Source organism: Felis catus, chromosome C1 (assembly GCF_018350175.1).
Source record: "Felis catus isolate Fca126 chromosome C1, F.catus_Fca126_mat1.0, whole genome shotgun sequence".
NCBI classification, from domain to species: domain Eukaryota; kingdom Metazoa; phylum Chordata; class Mammalia; order Carnivora; family Felidae; genus Felis; species Felis catus.
Window position 1 is genome coordinate 142,159,974 of NC_058375.1, and position 15,078 is coordinate 142,175,051.

Sequence of the window (15,078 nt, forward strand, 5' to 3'; positions counted from 1 at the left end):
ATACATATGTATATATGTATATGTATATACACACATCAATATTTTAAGTATTTTTATTAACTCAATTTTATTTTTTTTATGGAAAAGATACTCATTCAAACAAGACAGTAGAGATTATGTAAGATGGAAAGGAAAATGATGCCAAGATGAGAATCATAGAAATAGCAAATGCTACACTGAGAGATATCTTGGTAGTCATCAGTTGAATCCTTTTGTTGCAGATTTGAGGAAATTATGGCCCAGAGAAGCAATGTACCTTACCTAAAGACACACAGCAGGTCTGGGCTATAATTTCCACAACTTTGCAATAAGAGGATGAAGAATCTTACTTTAGCATCATTATTCTGAAATGGTTAATAAATCATTAATGCTGAAAAAGAGATGAAAGGTTTATGTGAGCTTGTGAGAGTTTAAATACTAAATCTTAAAAGAGGCACTGAGATTTGTGCCTTGTCTTTTAGGCAAGTCCCTATCAAAGGCAATGGTCATCTTGACCAATCAGTTTTCTTTCTCAGAAGACTCCAAGGGACTTACTCAGAGACTTAGTATAATATAGCTCTCTCTAGTACAAGTAGAACCATAATTTTATGCAACTGTTTGATGTTAAAGTCCAAATAGTTTTTTTTTCTCTTTTGCTAATCAATGGCATTTCAAATCGTGATCCACAACAATGCTGTTGCAATTATTTTATTATTTGTAACTTAGAGAAGTACCAGGTTGATGTGTTTGTTGGTCCCAATATTTATTATGGCTAACAAATTTTTAAAAATAAAGTAAGCCTTTTCTAAAGGGTGGAATAATTAATGATCCAAGGGACTACTGATGGGAGAACAATTGCTCTCATGATTTGCCCACAGAAGGTCCCGGCTCCGAATGCTGCCATAGCCACATAATCTAAGAGTCTTCTTCAATTCCACTGAAGCAGCTAGGAAACAGGGTGGGCTGCAATACCCAGTTGCTATCAGGCAAACAATGTGCTGATTCAGCATCATGAACTTCTACTCAACTTCATCTTAGACAAACAAGATTTTGTTACAAAATGTGCATGAGAAGAAACAATTCATATTAATTTTGTTATGTCTGTTGGGAAAACTGGTTCACTAAACATTTGGGAGGCCACGAATTAGGACTGACTTCTATCATTTTTTTTAACCACAAGTCCCCCCTTTTAAAAAATTTTTTATGTTTATTTATTTTTGAGAGAGACAGAGCATGAGCAGGGAAGGAGCAGAGAGAGAGGGAGACACAGAATCTGAAACAGTCTCCAGGCTCTGTCTGGGCTGTCAGCACACACCCCAACTCGGGGCTCAAATTCATGAACCTGAGATCATGACCTGAGCTGAAGTTGAATGTTTAGCCAACTGAGCCTCCCAGGCGCCCCAACCACAAGTTCCTTTTGCGAAGTTGAATAAACATTCATTGTGATGCCCTAAAACTATTAGCAAGACCCATAGGTCAAATGTAAGAATGCCTGGCTTTTTCCCGGTGCTTAGGAACTATCACATTACGAATGACTTACTTCATTCATAATTTTTGCATTATTCTGGGCCAGAACCATGTTCATTGAGTCCATCAAAGTGGAATACTTCAAAGTGTCCGGGTGCTGGCGGTACTTCTTTTCACTGATAATCTCCATGGCTTTCTTGTTTTTCTCAGCTTCTAGGGAGCCCAGAGGGAGCCATCCAATGCCCTTCATGAAGTCAACATAGTCAGCTTTGTACTGATTCTGCAAAAGAGGAAAGGTTCATGGATGAGGAGAAACCCAAACTTCCAAGGACTATGAGTGGGTGTTTAATATTCCCTAAGTGTTCAACCAACAGCATAACAAACTTCAACTCTTTTTGTCCCCAAACAGTACCTTTTCACATTTTCTTGCACGAACAATTAAAAACAAGCAGTAATATCTTTGTGATTTATTTTCCGCAATGCCTTCCTTAAAGAAAAAATGCTAAGAAATACCAACTAAACTACTACATGACTATTCTCTCAAGAAAAGGAATGATGCTGGCCTTTCTTACAAAAATTCCCAAGTTCCCTTGGTTGACCGAGGACTCACTGGGACCCAGGTTCTCTCTTTCATTCTAAGTTTTGCTCACCCACCACTGTTACAGCTCTCTCAGGTATGCCAGAAACCTCACTGGTACTCTGTGCAAATTTTTTAGTCCCCCCCCACCAATTCTGAAATTGTCCTCTACAACTCTGCCATGGTTGGTTTTATATGAGCACTTAATTGCCAGGGGTGGGGTACATAATAGCTCAGCTCAAATATTCCCAAAGAGAAACACATGCTTGGTGTGGCCTGCCTTTGGTTTGTAATTTAAATTCCCTTCTCACAGCCACAAAATAAATGGTCTCTCTAGCTGAATTCTGTTCCTTCCTCACATTCATTCCAGTAGCTGCCTCAGCCCTCACCTCCTCAATGTTTCATCAGCAAGTTGCAAAGTTGGAAGGAGTGGAATGAAAGCTGGTTAGGAGTGAGGGGCAGGAGCTACCAAGTTATCTGACTTTCTGCCTTTCCCCTTACTTCTGTATCAGAAGCCATTTATGCTTCTGACTCTCTTTGCTAGACAGGTTTCCTTCAGCATGCTCTCTGCAACAAAATTTCATTTGCAATTGCTGGATCCAGCATTCAACAATCCTCACAGCAAGAATGGTGGAAAATAAGACTTTAGTTTCTAGAATTTATCCCCTTTTGTTAAAAGAAATAAATTCAATCTAAGTTAAAATATATATATAAACAATTTGGTGGGAAATTACACATGAATTTCTTTCAGGATTTTCATAATGATTTAGGGTCATTAACGATTCACTTATTATCCAGAGTAAATGTTCTACAAATGATATGGCTGTCACATACATCACTTTGAATCTGCATCATATTTTTGGCCAGTTCAAAGCCCATGGCATCGGGAAGCATGTTGTAGGTATGGATCACATTTCTGTAGTTGGTGTTGGTGGCTGCTTCCTGAGACTTCTTGGCTGCCACCACACTGAACATGTCCACCGGGGTGTGGAAAGAGGTCTTGGATTGCTCATACGCCTTCTTATATTCCCGATCTGACTGCATCTTGGCCACCTGCATGAAGTGCACCAACTTGGGGTCGTCCTCTAGGCTCCGGAAGCCAATGTGTTTCCCTTTGGCTTGTTCATAGGCTTGCTTGTATTTGTACTGCGGATGGGAAAGAAAGCATGGTGATGAAGTTAGTGAAGGAAAGAGAACACAATGTAATTCATTAGACGCCATGAGATTTGTCATAGGTGTACAGTTTTAGAGCTACTCTACGATTAGAGAGAAGCTCATGGGGGCCGTGAACAAAATCTTTTTACTTCAAATTTCTTGCCAGACTTGACTCCATGGAAAGAAAATGATCTCAGAATTAATCAAAGAGATGCATAAGTAAGTTGTTTTAGGGTGCTTTAGAAAGCAGCTTTCCTCACTCAGGTGTCTAATCAGAAAAGGCTACAGGCACAATTTCTCCTGGTGCATCTCTAATTCAGGAAAGAGCCAGATCATGGGTCTCTTGGGTAAAACGTGTAGACTGCATCCCTACATTCACCCAGAATTGCCTATAAATGATCTGAATACTCTAAAAGCAACTTGTCTTAACATGACCCAGTTACTTTTTACATCAAATAATGAACAAATGATTACAGGGTACTTGGACTGGGTGAAGGAAAGTGTCTTGTGTGTTCCATGGATGATAATCCCACCAACACTAGGTAGAGTTGACTGCAGCTCTTGAATATGCACAGGAACTTGGCTCATTTGTGTCTCATTTGCTGAGCCTAAAGAAAGCCCAGTGGAAGTACTTACATCACTGGCAATGTCTCTACAGGCTTTTGCAGCCTTTATTGGAATGGCATCAGGCCTCAGGTCATATCCTTTCTTCTTCTCCTCTTCCCAGCCAGCTTTGTACAGTTTCTAAATGACAAAATAGAATAACACCTGCAGCTTGTTATTTGGGTTCGAATGGGAATCCTGATTTTGAAGCAGTTGGTATGTAAAAGAGAGGCATCCCATAAATATTAGTTCCCTCCAACCTTCTCTCCCACTTTGTTGCTGTCAATCTACTTACATCACTCATGGTGATTTGGTTTATTCTGGAAAGCAAAATGTCAGGAGTGTCTGGCATGACGTGAATGGTGGTCTTGTCTTTGTTCCACTTTTCAGTGTAGAGCCTCTGCAACAAGAGGGACGGGCACATGACTGTAAGGCAGGACAAGTTTGTGAAAGTGCTATCAGGAGAAACAGGCTCACATCTCCATGATAGAAGAAATTAAATCTGATATTGGGAAATGGATAAAATGGCAAGAAGATGGGGTGATGAGACTGAACACACGAGGGAAAAACCTATCAAAGAAGGGAGTCTCCTTCCACTGAAACAACACATGCCATGTTGCCCCAACCTCACAGCACATGGAGTTTTGCAGTTCTGTCACACCCTCTGAGTAGTGCACACAGATGGTCTGAGGATCAGTGTATGTGACAGCTCTCCAGACATGATGAAAGTTACAGAATTCCCCCTCCCACCACCACCAAGACCATCACAAAGATTAAAAATGCTGATGAAGATTATAGTGGCACCGCCAGGCTCATGAGTTGAGTGCTGGCTCGGAATGAGGCCAGCAGTTGGGTTCTTACCTTATCCATATTCAGTTTGTTGCTTTTGTTAAGTGCTTGTTCCATTGTGTCCATGGCATAGGTGAACTTCAGCTTCTCAGGATGCTGGCGATACTTCTTCTCACTAAGAATCTCTCCTGCTTTCTTCGCCTTCTCCACCTCCAGTGACTCTATTGGGACCCAGCCGATCCCTTTCATCCAGTTGGTGAAGTCGGATTTATATAGATTCTTTACAATGAAAAAGGACATTTTCATTTCAGAAACAGAGCGTGAGTTTCTTTGGCTAGATAATTTACTCATTATCAAAAAGAAAAAAAAAAGAGGGAAAAGAGAGTAACCTGCTTTTTATTCCCTGCCATCTTTTGGAAAAGAAACCAAATTACAAAGTGATTGAATTCATGGTGATTTTGAACAGGAAAACCTGACCCAATAATTCCTTTTTAAATTTAACTTTCTTGGAGGAAAAGGTAGAAGAATTTTACACTGGAAAGACAGTATATTGCACTAATTTGAACCTCTTAGCTTTTCACAGAATATATCATATACTGTGTCTAACACACACATACACACACACACACACACACACATACACACACTAACTAAAACAAAAATGTTAAAGCTATATATAGTTCACATGAGTGAAATTCTAAAACTCCAAATTCCGGAGAGGATCCCTAATTATAGTGAGTCCGGCCAGGTTTAAGATGAAGTAAATGGAATTGCCAATTTCTTGTTCGTCCCTCCCACTGGCTAGAAACTGATAACTAATTCTATGCCCACAATGTGTTGACTGTTACGTACATCGCTTTGGATCTGCATTGCATTCCTGGAATGCTCCACATTCAAGGCATCAGGCAGCAGAGTGTAGCTGTGGAAGGGTTGTCTGTAGTTGGTGTTGGTAACAGCCTCCTGAGATTTCTTGGCTGCTGTCACGCTGAACATGTCCAAGGGTGTGTGATACCTGGTCTTGCTGGCTTCATAGCCCTTTTTGTACTCACGATCTGACTGCATTTTGGCTACATTCATGTAATGAACCAGTTTAGGATCATCCTGAAGACTGAGAAATCCAATTTGCCTGCCTTTGGCTTTCTCATAAGCCTCTTTATACTTGAACTATATTAAACAGAAAGACAGACAGAAGGTTGATAGGGTCAATACTAAATACTAAATAGGAAATACTAAAGTGTTATACTGAATTTACGTAACAAATTAAGCAATAGCCGAATTTGGTCTGAATGCAGGTAACATCTAAGTTTTTTAGCATTTTTAAATAAATAACTAGGAAAGTATTTCTAATGGAGGGTCTTGAGATTTGCTCTGGGGATAATTAAGAATGGGGTAATTTGTGGTTTACATCTAGATTATTTATAAGTAGATACTTTGAGCATTCTCAAAGGTTCCTGAAAAGTTTAGTAAGGATTTAGTGTATATACATTTTTTAATAATCAATTCCAAAAAGAACTGCATTATTTTATAAAGTACTTGTGTAATCCTGAGTAAATTTCAGCAGAGCTCTTATACAAATTAGTATATTCAACTCCAAATGAATTTTTACTCTACCAAGTTATTATATCAACTCATATAGAAAATATAACTTAATTTATAAAAAGTAAATAAGTAGGTAAGTAACTAAAATCCTCTCATTTAAATCTATAATTCTTCTTGGTTTTCCATATTTTATCAGTTTAAAAAATTTTTTTAATGTTTATTTTTTGAGAGAGAGAGAGAGACAGAGACAGAGACAGAGAGAGTGTGAGCAGGGGAGGGCAGAGAGAGAAGGAGACACAGAATCCAAAACAAGCTCCAAGCTCTGACCTGTTAGCACAGAGCCTGATGCAGGTCTCGAACCCATGGACCATGAAATTATGACCTGAGCCAAAGTCGGGTGCTTAACCAACTAAGCCACCCAGGTGCCCCTATATTTTATCATATTTTTTCTTTGTGAAAATTATGTTAAAAATTTTTATTCTTTTAAAGTACTTGGAGACTTTTTTTGACTTAGTGACATTTTAGTATGCCAAAGTTTTTTTCTTGAAAAACAAATTCAAATAAAAAGCAGTTTCCAACTTCAATGAGAGTACCAAACATTTTTCACAGTTTAAAAAATTTTCTTTTTGTATTGAATTTCTAAAGATTTTAAAGCAAAGTAATATAATTCATTGGCACTTAGGATGTTAGGAAATATTTTAATACTATAATATTTTATTTCCTAATTTACCTCATATATCCTCGTATACTATGTAAAGGTTTGAAAAATAGAAGAAGAGTTTTCTACTTTCAGGTTAGACTTACATCACTAGCAATATTTCTTGAACTTTTTGCAGCAACAATTGGAATGGCATCTGGTCTCAAATCATAGCCCTTAGCAAGAGTTTTCTTCCAGTCTGCTTTATAATGAGACTTGAAAAAAGGAAAGAGTATTTTATTATTTTATTATTCTACTTGAATATATTTCTACATTTTCAAACTTTTCTATAATAAGCATGTAATACTTTAATTTTCTTGTATGTTTTATAATGAAGCAATTTAATCTTATAGAAAAGTATGAAAACTAAAATAAAAAATTCAGATACAGTACCACCCAGATTTAATTAATGCTTAAATATTACTTACAAAAGCAGAAAAAAATTTAAATAAACCAAAAGTATAGAAATTAGTACCAAAAAATTTTATTTGGAGACAAAAGAGCCTAGAATGTTAGGAAGAATGACTAAGACAGACATCTTTTAAGAAATGAACAATTTTATCCAGGTTTGATTACATTTTTAAGTTAGAATTTACCAACTTTTTTTTAAAGCAAAAGGAAACAACTCATAATAGTGAATTTAAACATCACCACCAATTATGTATCTAGACTACCCAAGAGGCTATTTATATGCAAAAAAGAGTTTCTAAAGAAAATTAATAATAAACTTTTATACAAGTTTTAATGACTGAAACAAAAATTAGACAAAGCAATACTTGTGCTTATTACAGACTATTCATTACTGTTGAATGATTTAAAAATTGGCCCCCATACATGGAGGGCAAGGTGAGACCGAACAAAGAGGGAGACCACTGCAGATTGGCAGGTGACAGGTTTAATAAACAAGGGAACTTGCACACAAGGCTTGTCGTGGGCGGCCATGAGACAAGTAGATCTCCTCTCCTGCCCACCACAATCTTTAAAGTTTATACAGAGGCCTTAACTGGGTTCAGTCACGTATGCCAGTCAGATGGTCCCAACAACATACTGCTCTATCAAGGCTGCATCCTTGAAAATGTCTCCTACTGTGGGAATGGTGGGCAGAATGGACATTCCAAGGACAGGGGAGGGGGTGAGGAGCCTCAGGTTTAACCAGCAGTCATGTTTTCACAATGACTTTCCAACAGAGACTCAAAAGGTCCATACTCCTTAAAATTCTCACTGCTAGAATTATACAGAACTGGAAAGAGGAGGCCCATGTTAGCAATATTAGACTGGCACCAGGCCAAATACTCACATCACTCATGTTCAAGGCGTTGACCTTGGCCTGAATAAACTGAGGCAATTCAGGGTCCATAGTGTACTTATGCTTCCGTTTCTCTCCCTCTATTTTGTAGTTCAACTAAAAACAAAGGAGGCAGCATGCAAATGTCATTAGTTAACATAATGTAAGTTTCATCAAGCACACACTCCTTTAAAAAGGAAGGTTATCATTCATGTTTTGCCATATGCAAGTCAAATACCTGTACTATCAAATGGAAGGATGTTAGCAGACCTATCCATTTGCTTATTCCACCAATATTTACTGGACAGCACTATGGGCTAGGTAGGGGGATAGGTTTCTGTGTGTAAATTGTTGAAAAAGGCAGACATGTCTTCTTGAAGGTTATAGTGCAGTAGAGGAGACAGAGAATAAAAATGTAAACTGTAAGAGCTAGAGTGTATGATGTGTTGTAAGTAGAATAACTTTAGGAAAGAAACAAGGATGGTCAGCAAAGGCTCTCTAAGCAGGTGACATTTATGCCCAGACGAAGAAAGGGGAGGAGTCCAGGCCAAAGCAGAGCTCTCAAGTCTGGAAAGGGCACGGCTAGAGAAAGGGACTGAAGGCAGCCTGTGTCACAGGGCTAGAGTGTGCTGAGGGAGTCTGGCAGACTTCAACAGGATGGGGAACATGGCCACAGAACTGAGGGCCTTTTCAGCCAAGGTAACAAGTTTAGATGTTCAAGGAGCAGTTACTAAGAAGTTTAAAGTGTAAGAGGGATGTGATTTATATTTTAAGATAGCTCTTCTGGTGGTAATGGGTGACCCCAGACAGGGAGTCCAGATACCATGCAGATGTCCATGAGAGATATGGAAGCCCAAACTAGGACTGTGGGCAGCTGGAAGACAGAAAAGTGCTCCATAGGACGCTGGGAGAGATTTAGTAGGCTAGCTCAGCAGATGCATTGATGGAGGGATCACACAGGGAGACATCAGTAATAACATCCAGGTTTCTGGCTTGAGTAACTGGGTAGATGTTGATGGCATTTATTGGGATGGGGAAGACAATTAGTGAGTGTGCAGTTCTCCTAGCTCACTGGAAAAACACAGTGAGTCTCTCACTCAGTACAAAAGAAATCAAAAGAATTTACACGTTTATTGCCACTAAAAAAGAATTAATCTCAAAATATCCATGGTAATGTGAAAGCAGAGACTGGCCTGAGAAAATCCACAGATAATCCTCAGATCTGAGCCAAGCAAAGCATTCCCCACCTTCTAATATCTGGGGCTAAGAATACACATCTTTGCTTTTTACTTACTCTTCTCTTTTTGGTGGAGGTATTTTAACAGAACTTGAAATTATCAAATGAGATGAAGCACCAAATATTGTGATTAGGCTCTACCAAGGGTAGAGATAGCAAGGGTCCAGATAGACCTGGGCTCAGAAATGAGACTCAGCTGACTCTGAAAGTAAACTGCTTACCTCCTCCCCAGAGGCCTCTCTCGGGATTGCTTTTCAGAACACAGAGCTCTTATGCAAGAGGATTAGGACATTGCTCCTTCTCCCCGTGTAGCCAGGTAGAACGGTTGCAACTCAGAGCAACAAATAGCTTGGTTTACCATTCAGATGGAATCACAGATGATAAGAGTAATCATTTTATTTCATTTCATGTGTATAATGATAGGGGTCTGCTTATAAATAGTACATATTCTCTATATTTGGAAAATAAAGCAACTTTGGAAAATCCTCCTTCTCCCTTCCCTGTTCTCTTTATGTTCAAGTTCCAAGTTGCTTCAAAAGTGAAACCTTCCTATTCTACCCTGAAAGCAGTTGATATGCTAACACAGATGCACCTTCAAGTGTTGGATTAAAGAAGGATGGTGGAGTGGGTGTTATTCATGGACAAACCCTTTTGAAGGGAAACTACTTACATCGCTTAGCTGCTTTGTGTTCTTCTGAGCCAAAACCATGCCCATGGAATCAGGCACACTTGTGAACTTGATGGTATCTGGGTGCTGTCGATACTTCCTCTCATTTAAAGCATCACCTGCTTTCCTGACCTTCTCAACCTCTAGAGAACCAATAGGGATCCATCCAATGCCTTTGAAGAAGTTGTTATACTCGTCTTTATATACATTCTGTAAAAGAGTAATCTCATATGAGGAGATATCCAACAGAATACTCAAAAGATGTCTCTGAAACCTTCAATTCTATCCAAAGGAAATGAATAGCAACACCTTCAGCACGCTCATGTCTATAAAGAAGCTTTTCACTATGTCTGCCACTGAGCTTCTTACCCAGAATTTGGTAATAAGAAAAAGCAGTCTGTTGTTAGAGTGCATTATACAGTGCAGAGAGAATCTAGGCCACATATTTCCATGGGTAATACTAAAAAAAAAATTTCTCTTTCAACAATAAATTGGGCTTTCTTTTTGATTTCACTGAAAACCCCACCACTTTGAATTTCACCCATACTGCCCACCTAGGCTATTCCTGATCTCAGCTGGGGAGAGACACCTTTATTGAGCAACTATAAATGAATACCGTATCTTCCCTTACAGAGGATGATTCTTACAGAAATCTGGTTCCTGCAGAAGGAAATGCCCTGAATATTAAACACCCTCCCCATGCAGCTCTCCATGAATCATGCTGCAATCACAAAGCCTTCCTGGTTCATTTTAGATGACTCATTACATAGATTAACATGCATGAGAGTGCAATTTTTAGTTAAAAAAAGAAAAAAAAACCTTTTCTGGGATCAGAAGAATAAAGAATATCAGCACTTAAGCAGCAACCATTTCCTCTTGTTGAGAATCAAGGTGGTTTATATACTTAGTGGAATAAGTTTTACCTTTGATCCATAATAAAGACAATGTCAATGACTTCAATAGGAGCACAGAAAGCCAGCAAAAACATAGCTTGTCTACCATGCATTTGTTAGTCTTTCAATAATGATTGTTTATTATATATATATTTTTTCTTTTGAGACAGAGAGAGAGAGAGAATCCCAAGCAGGCACCATGCCAAACTGGACTTGGGGCTCAATTTCATGACTATGGATCATGACCTGAGCCAAAATCAAGAGTTGGACACTTAGCTGACTGAGCCATCCAGGTGCCCCGAAAAATGCACTTTTCAAATATCACTGTATTGTGAAGTCAACTAAAATGGGAGGAAATGATTGTCCCTCAAGCACCAACATTTCTGGGTCTGTTATGTTATACATACTTACATCACTCTGAATTTGATTCACATTCCTGGTATGCTCAAGACTCATGGCATCGGGTAGGTATGTGTAATGATGTATCGGCTGTTTGTAGTTGACGTTGGTGACAACATCCTGGGCCATCTTTGCAGCAGTAATGCTAACCATGTCCCCAGGGGTATGGTAGCTGGTTTTGGTGTTCTCATAGTTCTTCTTGTATTCACGATCTGACTGCAACTTTGCCACGTTCATATAATGGACCAGCTTGGGATCATCCTGGAGGCTTCTAAAACCCACATGCTTTCCCTTTGACTTCTCATAAGCTTCCTTGTATTTATACTGCAAAGGCAAAAGTTGGTTAGCAAAGTCCTAGGCATTGATAGGTATAGCAAGTATATTCATACACAAAGGCACTTAGAACATTGTGACTTCCTGGAAGATTGTACAAGAAGTGCAAACCATACCCACCCACCCCCATTTGCCTCCAGAAAGTTCAGACTGAAAACATTTATATCCGATACTGCTGGGTTACAAGTGGGTAGCATGATAAATTCAAGCCCCGTTTCTTTCTTTGCTATAAATCCTACAAATGCATTTGCATATAGAACTTTACGTAAAGCCAATTGAATTTTCATGCTTAGTATAAACAAGACACATTCGAAATATAAGGCCAATACCTCTTGGTTTCCTAGGGATGTGAATTTTCCCAAGCCAATATATTATCACCATCATAGAATGTTATCATACATCACAGAATATTAGAAATTAAGAAAATCTTCCATTTGCTGTTCCCATTGGCCAAGTGATATGTATGTAACAGATGCAGAAGAAACTCTAAAGGATTCCATGTGCAAGTTCACACTCGGTTTTTCTTGGGGTGGGGGTGGAAAACATTATTTTGTTGTCTCAGGCTGACCAAATAAAATAAAAACCCTCTTCTTTCTAGGTGGCATCAATTTAGATGCTTGGGCAGGGAGCTGGGCCTTCCCCACCCATTTCTCAGCAGCTACTTTCCAAGCTCACTGCTGAAGCAGCTGCAGAGGAATTAAAGAACTGCAGTAAGGGCGGGAATGGCTGTGAGCTTTCCCCATCAGTAAAGACCTAACTACAAAAGCTCTGCAGCCCATGGTATCTCACTGCTGGAACTGGCGACGGGATGTAGATTGAGTCGTACTGTATATAACAGGTCAAAACCTCAATTTTTAGGTAAAAGAATGCAAATCCACCTAAACTCTGCAGATACCCTGCTCTTGTCACATATGCACTGATTTATAAACAAGAGTTTAGCAGGCAATTGGATTATCAAGACATTTCATTTCTAGGCATGTTAGACAAAGCTCTGTGCAAGCTCTAAAAAAAATAAAAATAAAAATAAAAAATAAAAAAGATAATGTCGTACTTTAGACTTTCACTTTGTCCTTAAGCTAGAAATTTATTTCATAACAGTGTGCAAATCTTTGACGAACACATTTTCAGTGGCATCTCTACAAGGAATGTTGTAGAATTCTTATACCACTAGCTCCCAAGTGGTCTGTACACATGGGTGGTTTCTTTCTCCTCTTTTCCTAAACCGCGATTGTAGCCTCCAAAATAGTATGTGACAGTGAAGTCTACAGGGCATGCTTGCTTGTTGAAATTTTTGAGTTTCAAAGACGGGAAGAAATGTAAGTGTATACTTTTCCTATTACAGATGAAATGGGCATCAATTTACATAAGCCAAAATTATATTCTAGAAAAATGGGCCTTTTAACCATTTGGTTTATAAGATCTTTACATTTTATATAACATCTTTGCAATCTTCTTAATACAATTATAATGCAGGCAGTCATCTGAATTTAATGTGTTAGTGTCAGTTAGGGTGTTCTCACTGAAAATAAATGTGGGCTGTCAGGGTAATGTGTCAGTAAAGGTAATTTGGGCTATGAATCGGGGAGAAAGTGGCTTTCAGATTTATGACAGCTCTACCAAGTGGGGTCAACTGAAAAGAATCACAGAATGTTGAAAAAGTGACAGGTTTTCAAAACAATATTTTGTGGAGAATTTGAATGTCATTAATTCAACATACTGTTTTATCATTTAGACAAGCACACATTTGATTACCGTTTAAAAAGGCAATCACCCACATTTCACCTAAAATTTTTACTTACATCGCTGGCAATGTTTCTGGATGCTTTGGCTGCAGTGATGGGAATAGCGTCACCCAGCACATTGTTGCCCTTGGCTATTAAATCATGCCAGTCCCGTTTATAACAGACCTGGGATATAAAAGGAAAAAGGATGTCAGCATGCTGTGTATTAATCAGCTAAAGTGATTCCTCCGTTGCTGGGATTGTTTCATTCTTTTCCAGCTATACAGTAAAGGAATCTCCTATCACATATTCTGTTTTAGGAAGTCACGTTAGCAAAATATCACACTTTGTGTAGCATGAAATTATAGGACTCTGTACCAATTACTCACCCAAACCTGGTTTGGCTACATACTGAAGCAGAATACTGAGAAACTGGAGTGGATCTAGAATAAAGATTCTGGAAACCATGGTATGTGAGGACCAACTGCAGAAAATGAAGTTGTCTAGTCTTATGAAAGGAAGGCCAAGGGAAGACCAAGTGGTTAGCTTTAGAAACTTCAGTATTATTGTAATAAAAGGATTTCATTTATTCCTATGTTTCTGCAGGATAACAACTTTCTCTATTTGCAAAACTAGGAAAAATAAGCCGAGGTTTTAGAGGAACAGATGTTGGGCTCCATGTAAGGGAAAATGGTATATCCTTTTGAGTTTTCTTGCCCTGGAAAAGGCTGACTCAAGAGGCAGAAAGCCATCTTCAGGAGATAGGCTTCATATGGGGTGTGTAGGAAATTGACCTAAATAATTATCAAGGCCCCATTCTACTCTAAAATTCTATTATTTTACCATCATGTCTGGATTTCACACACCATCAAAAACCCTACTTACATCACTTATATTGTAAGCGTTGCACTTGGCCTGGAGAAACTGAGGAAGATCAGGACTCATAGTGTATTTATGCTTCACATCTTCTCCTTTAGCTTTGTATAAGATCTGCAACACACAATCACAAAAATAAAATGCATTAAAGTAGCACAAAAACGGAAAAGGCTTTAATTGCACACTTAGCACAGTCCACCATGATTCCTATTGTTCAAAATCATGAAAGGTATTTTCCTATTTTTAAAAAACTCAAACATTTTGTCTTTAGAAAGATCCCAAAGCTTTGTGTATTAAAATAGAGAGAAAAATAGAAAACAGGAATCTTTGACTGAGATGAATAGAAAATAAGTTCAAATGTGAAACCCTATTATGAATAAACAGGATTCCCCCAAGCCAGAAATGTTCAGTGTTTGCTAGTGGCATTAAAATTTCTTAAGGTCTTAGAAAATGGCAGTTAGAATGAGTCTTTCACTTCTGCTAAAAACTTTCCAATTATAATTGCAGCAGTAAAACCACATAGTAATTTCTTCAGTATATGAAGGCACTTATACATAAACCCAATGTACTCAAAAGGTTTACCATTTCATATTTACCGTACTTTATCTTTTTACAGATGTCTGAAAGACATCTAAGTGCATGGTATAGAACTTATATCCTCCTCTTGGTAATAGAAAAGAAATTGCTTAATTTATAAAACTAAAACCCAACTGAAATCACAAGTAGATTACCAATCTCGACTGTCATTAATCCTATAAATCCCTAGGCACGTCTATGTACAACATCACATATAAACCGGTATGCATTTATCATAAATAAAGTCTAAAGTGGCTGATATCTATTTGAACCTTCAAATACTAA

At 38.3% G+C, this 15,078-nt stretch overlaps 1 protein-coding gene across 41 annotated transcripts in view; it reads right to left on the reverse strand.

Moving 5' to 3' along the window:
• NEB (nebulin) overlaps positions 1 to 15,078 on the reverse strand; it is a 214,320-nt gene that overhangs the window by 151,685 nt on the left and 47,557 nt on the right. For all 41 annotated transcript variants that reach the window (XM_045033808.1, XM_045033789.1, XM_045033790.1 and 38 more), the window contains exons 35-46: positions 14,227 to 14,331; positions 13,420 to 13,527; positions 11,300 to 11,611; positions 9,999 to 10,205; positions 8,104 to 8,208; positions 6,914 to 7,021; positions 5,423 to 5,734; positions 4,643 to 4,849; positions 4,077 to 4,181; positions 3,815 to 3,922; positions 2,858 to 3,169; positions 1,520 to 1,726 (exon numbers count right to left, since the gene is read on the reverse strand). In XM_045033808.1, coding sequence (XP_044889743.1) covers positions 1,520 to 1,726; positions 2,858 to 3,169; positions 3,815 to 3,922; positions 4,077 to 4,181; positions 4,643 to 4,849; positions 5,423 to 5,734; positions 6,914 to 7,021; positions 8,104 to 8,208; positions 9,999 to 10,205; positions 11,300 to 11,611; positions 13,420 to 13,527; positions 14,227 to 14,331 — 2,196 coding nt within the window. The remainder of the gene's footprint in view (positions 1 to 1,519; positions 1,727 to 2,857; positions 3,170 to 3,814; positions 3,923 to 4,076; positions 4,182 to 4,642; positions 4,850 to 5,422; positions 5,735 to 6,913; positions 7,022 to 8,103; positions 8,209 to 9,998; positions 10,206 to 11,299; positions 11,612 to 13,419; positions 13,528 to 14,226; positions 14,332 to 15,078) is intronic.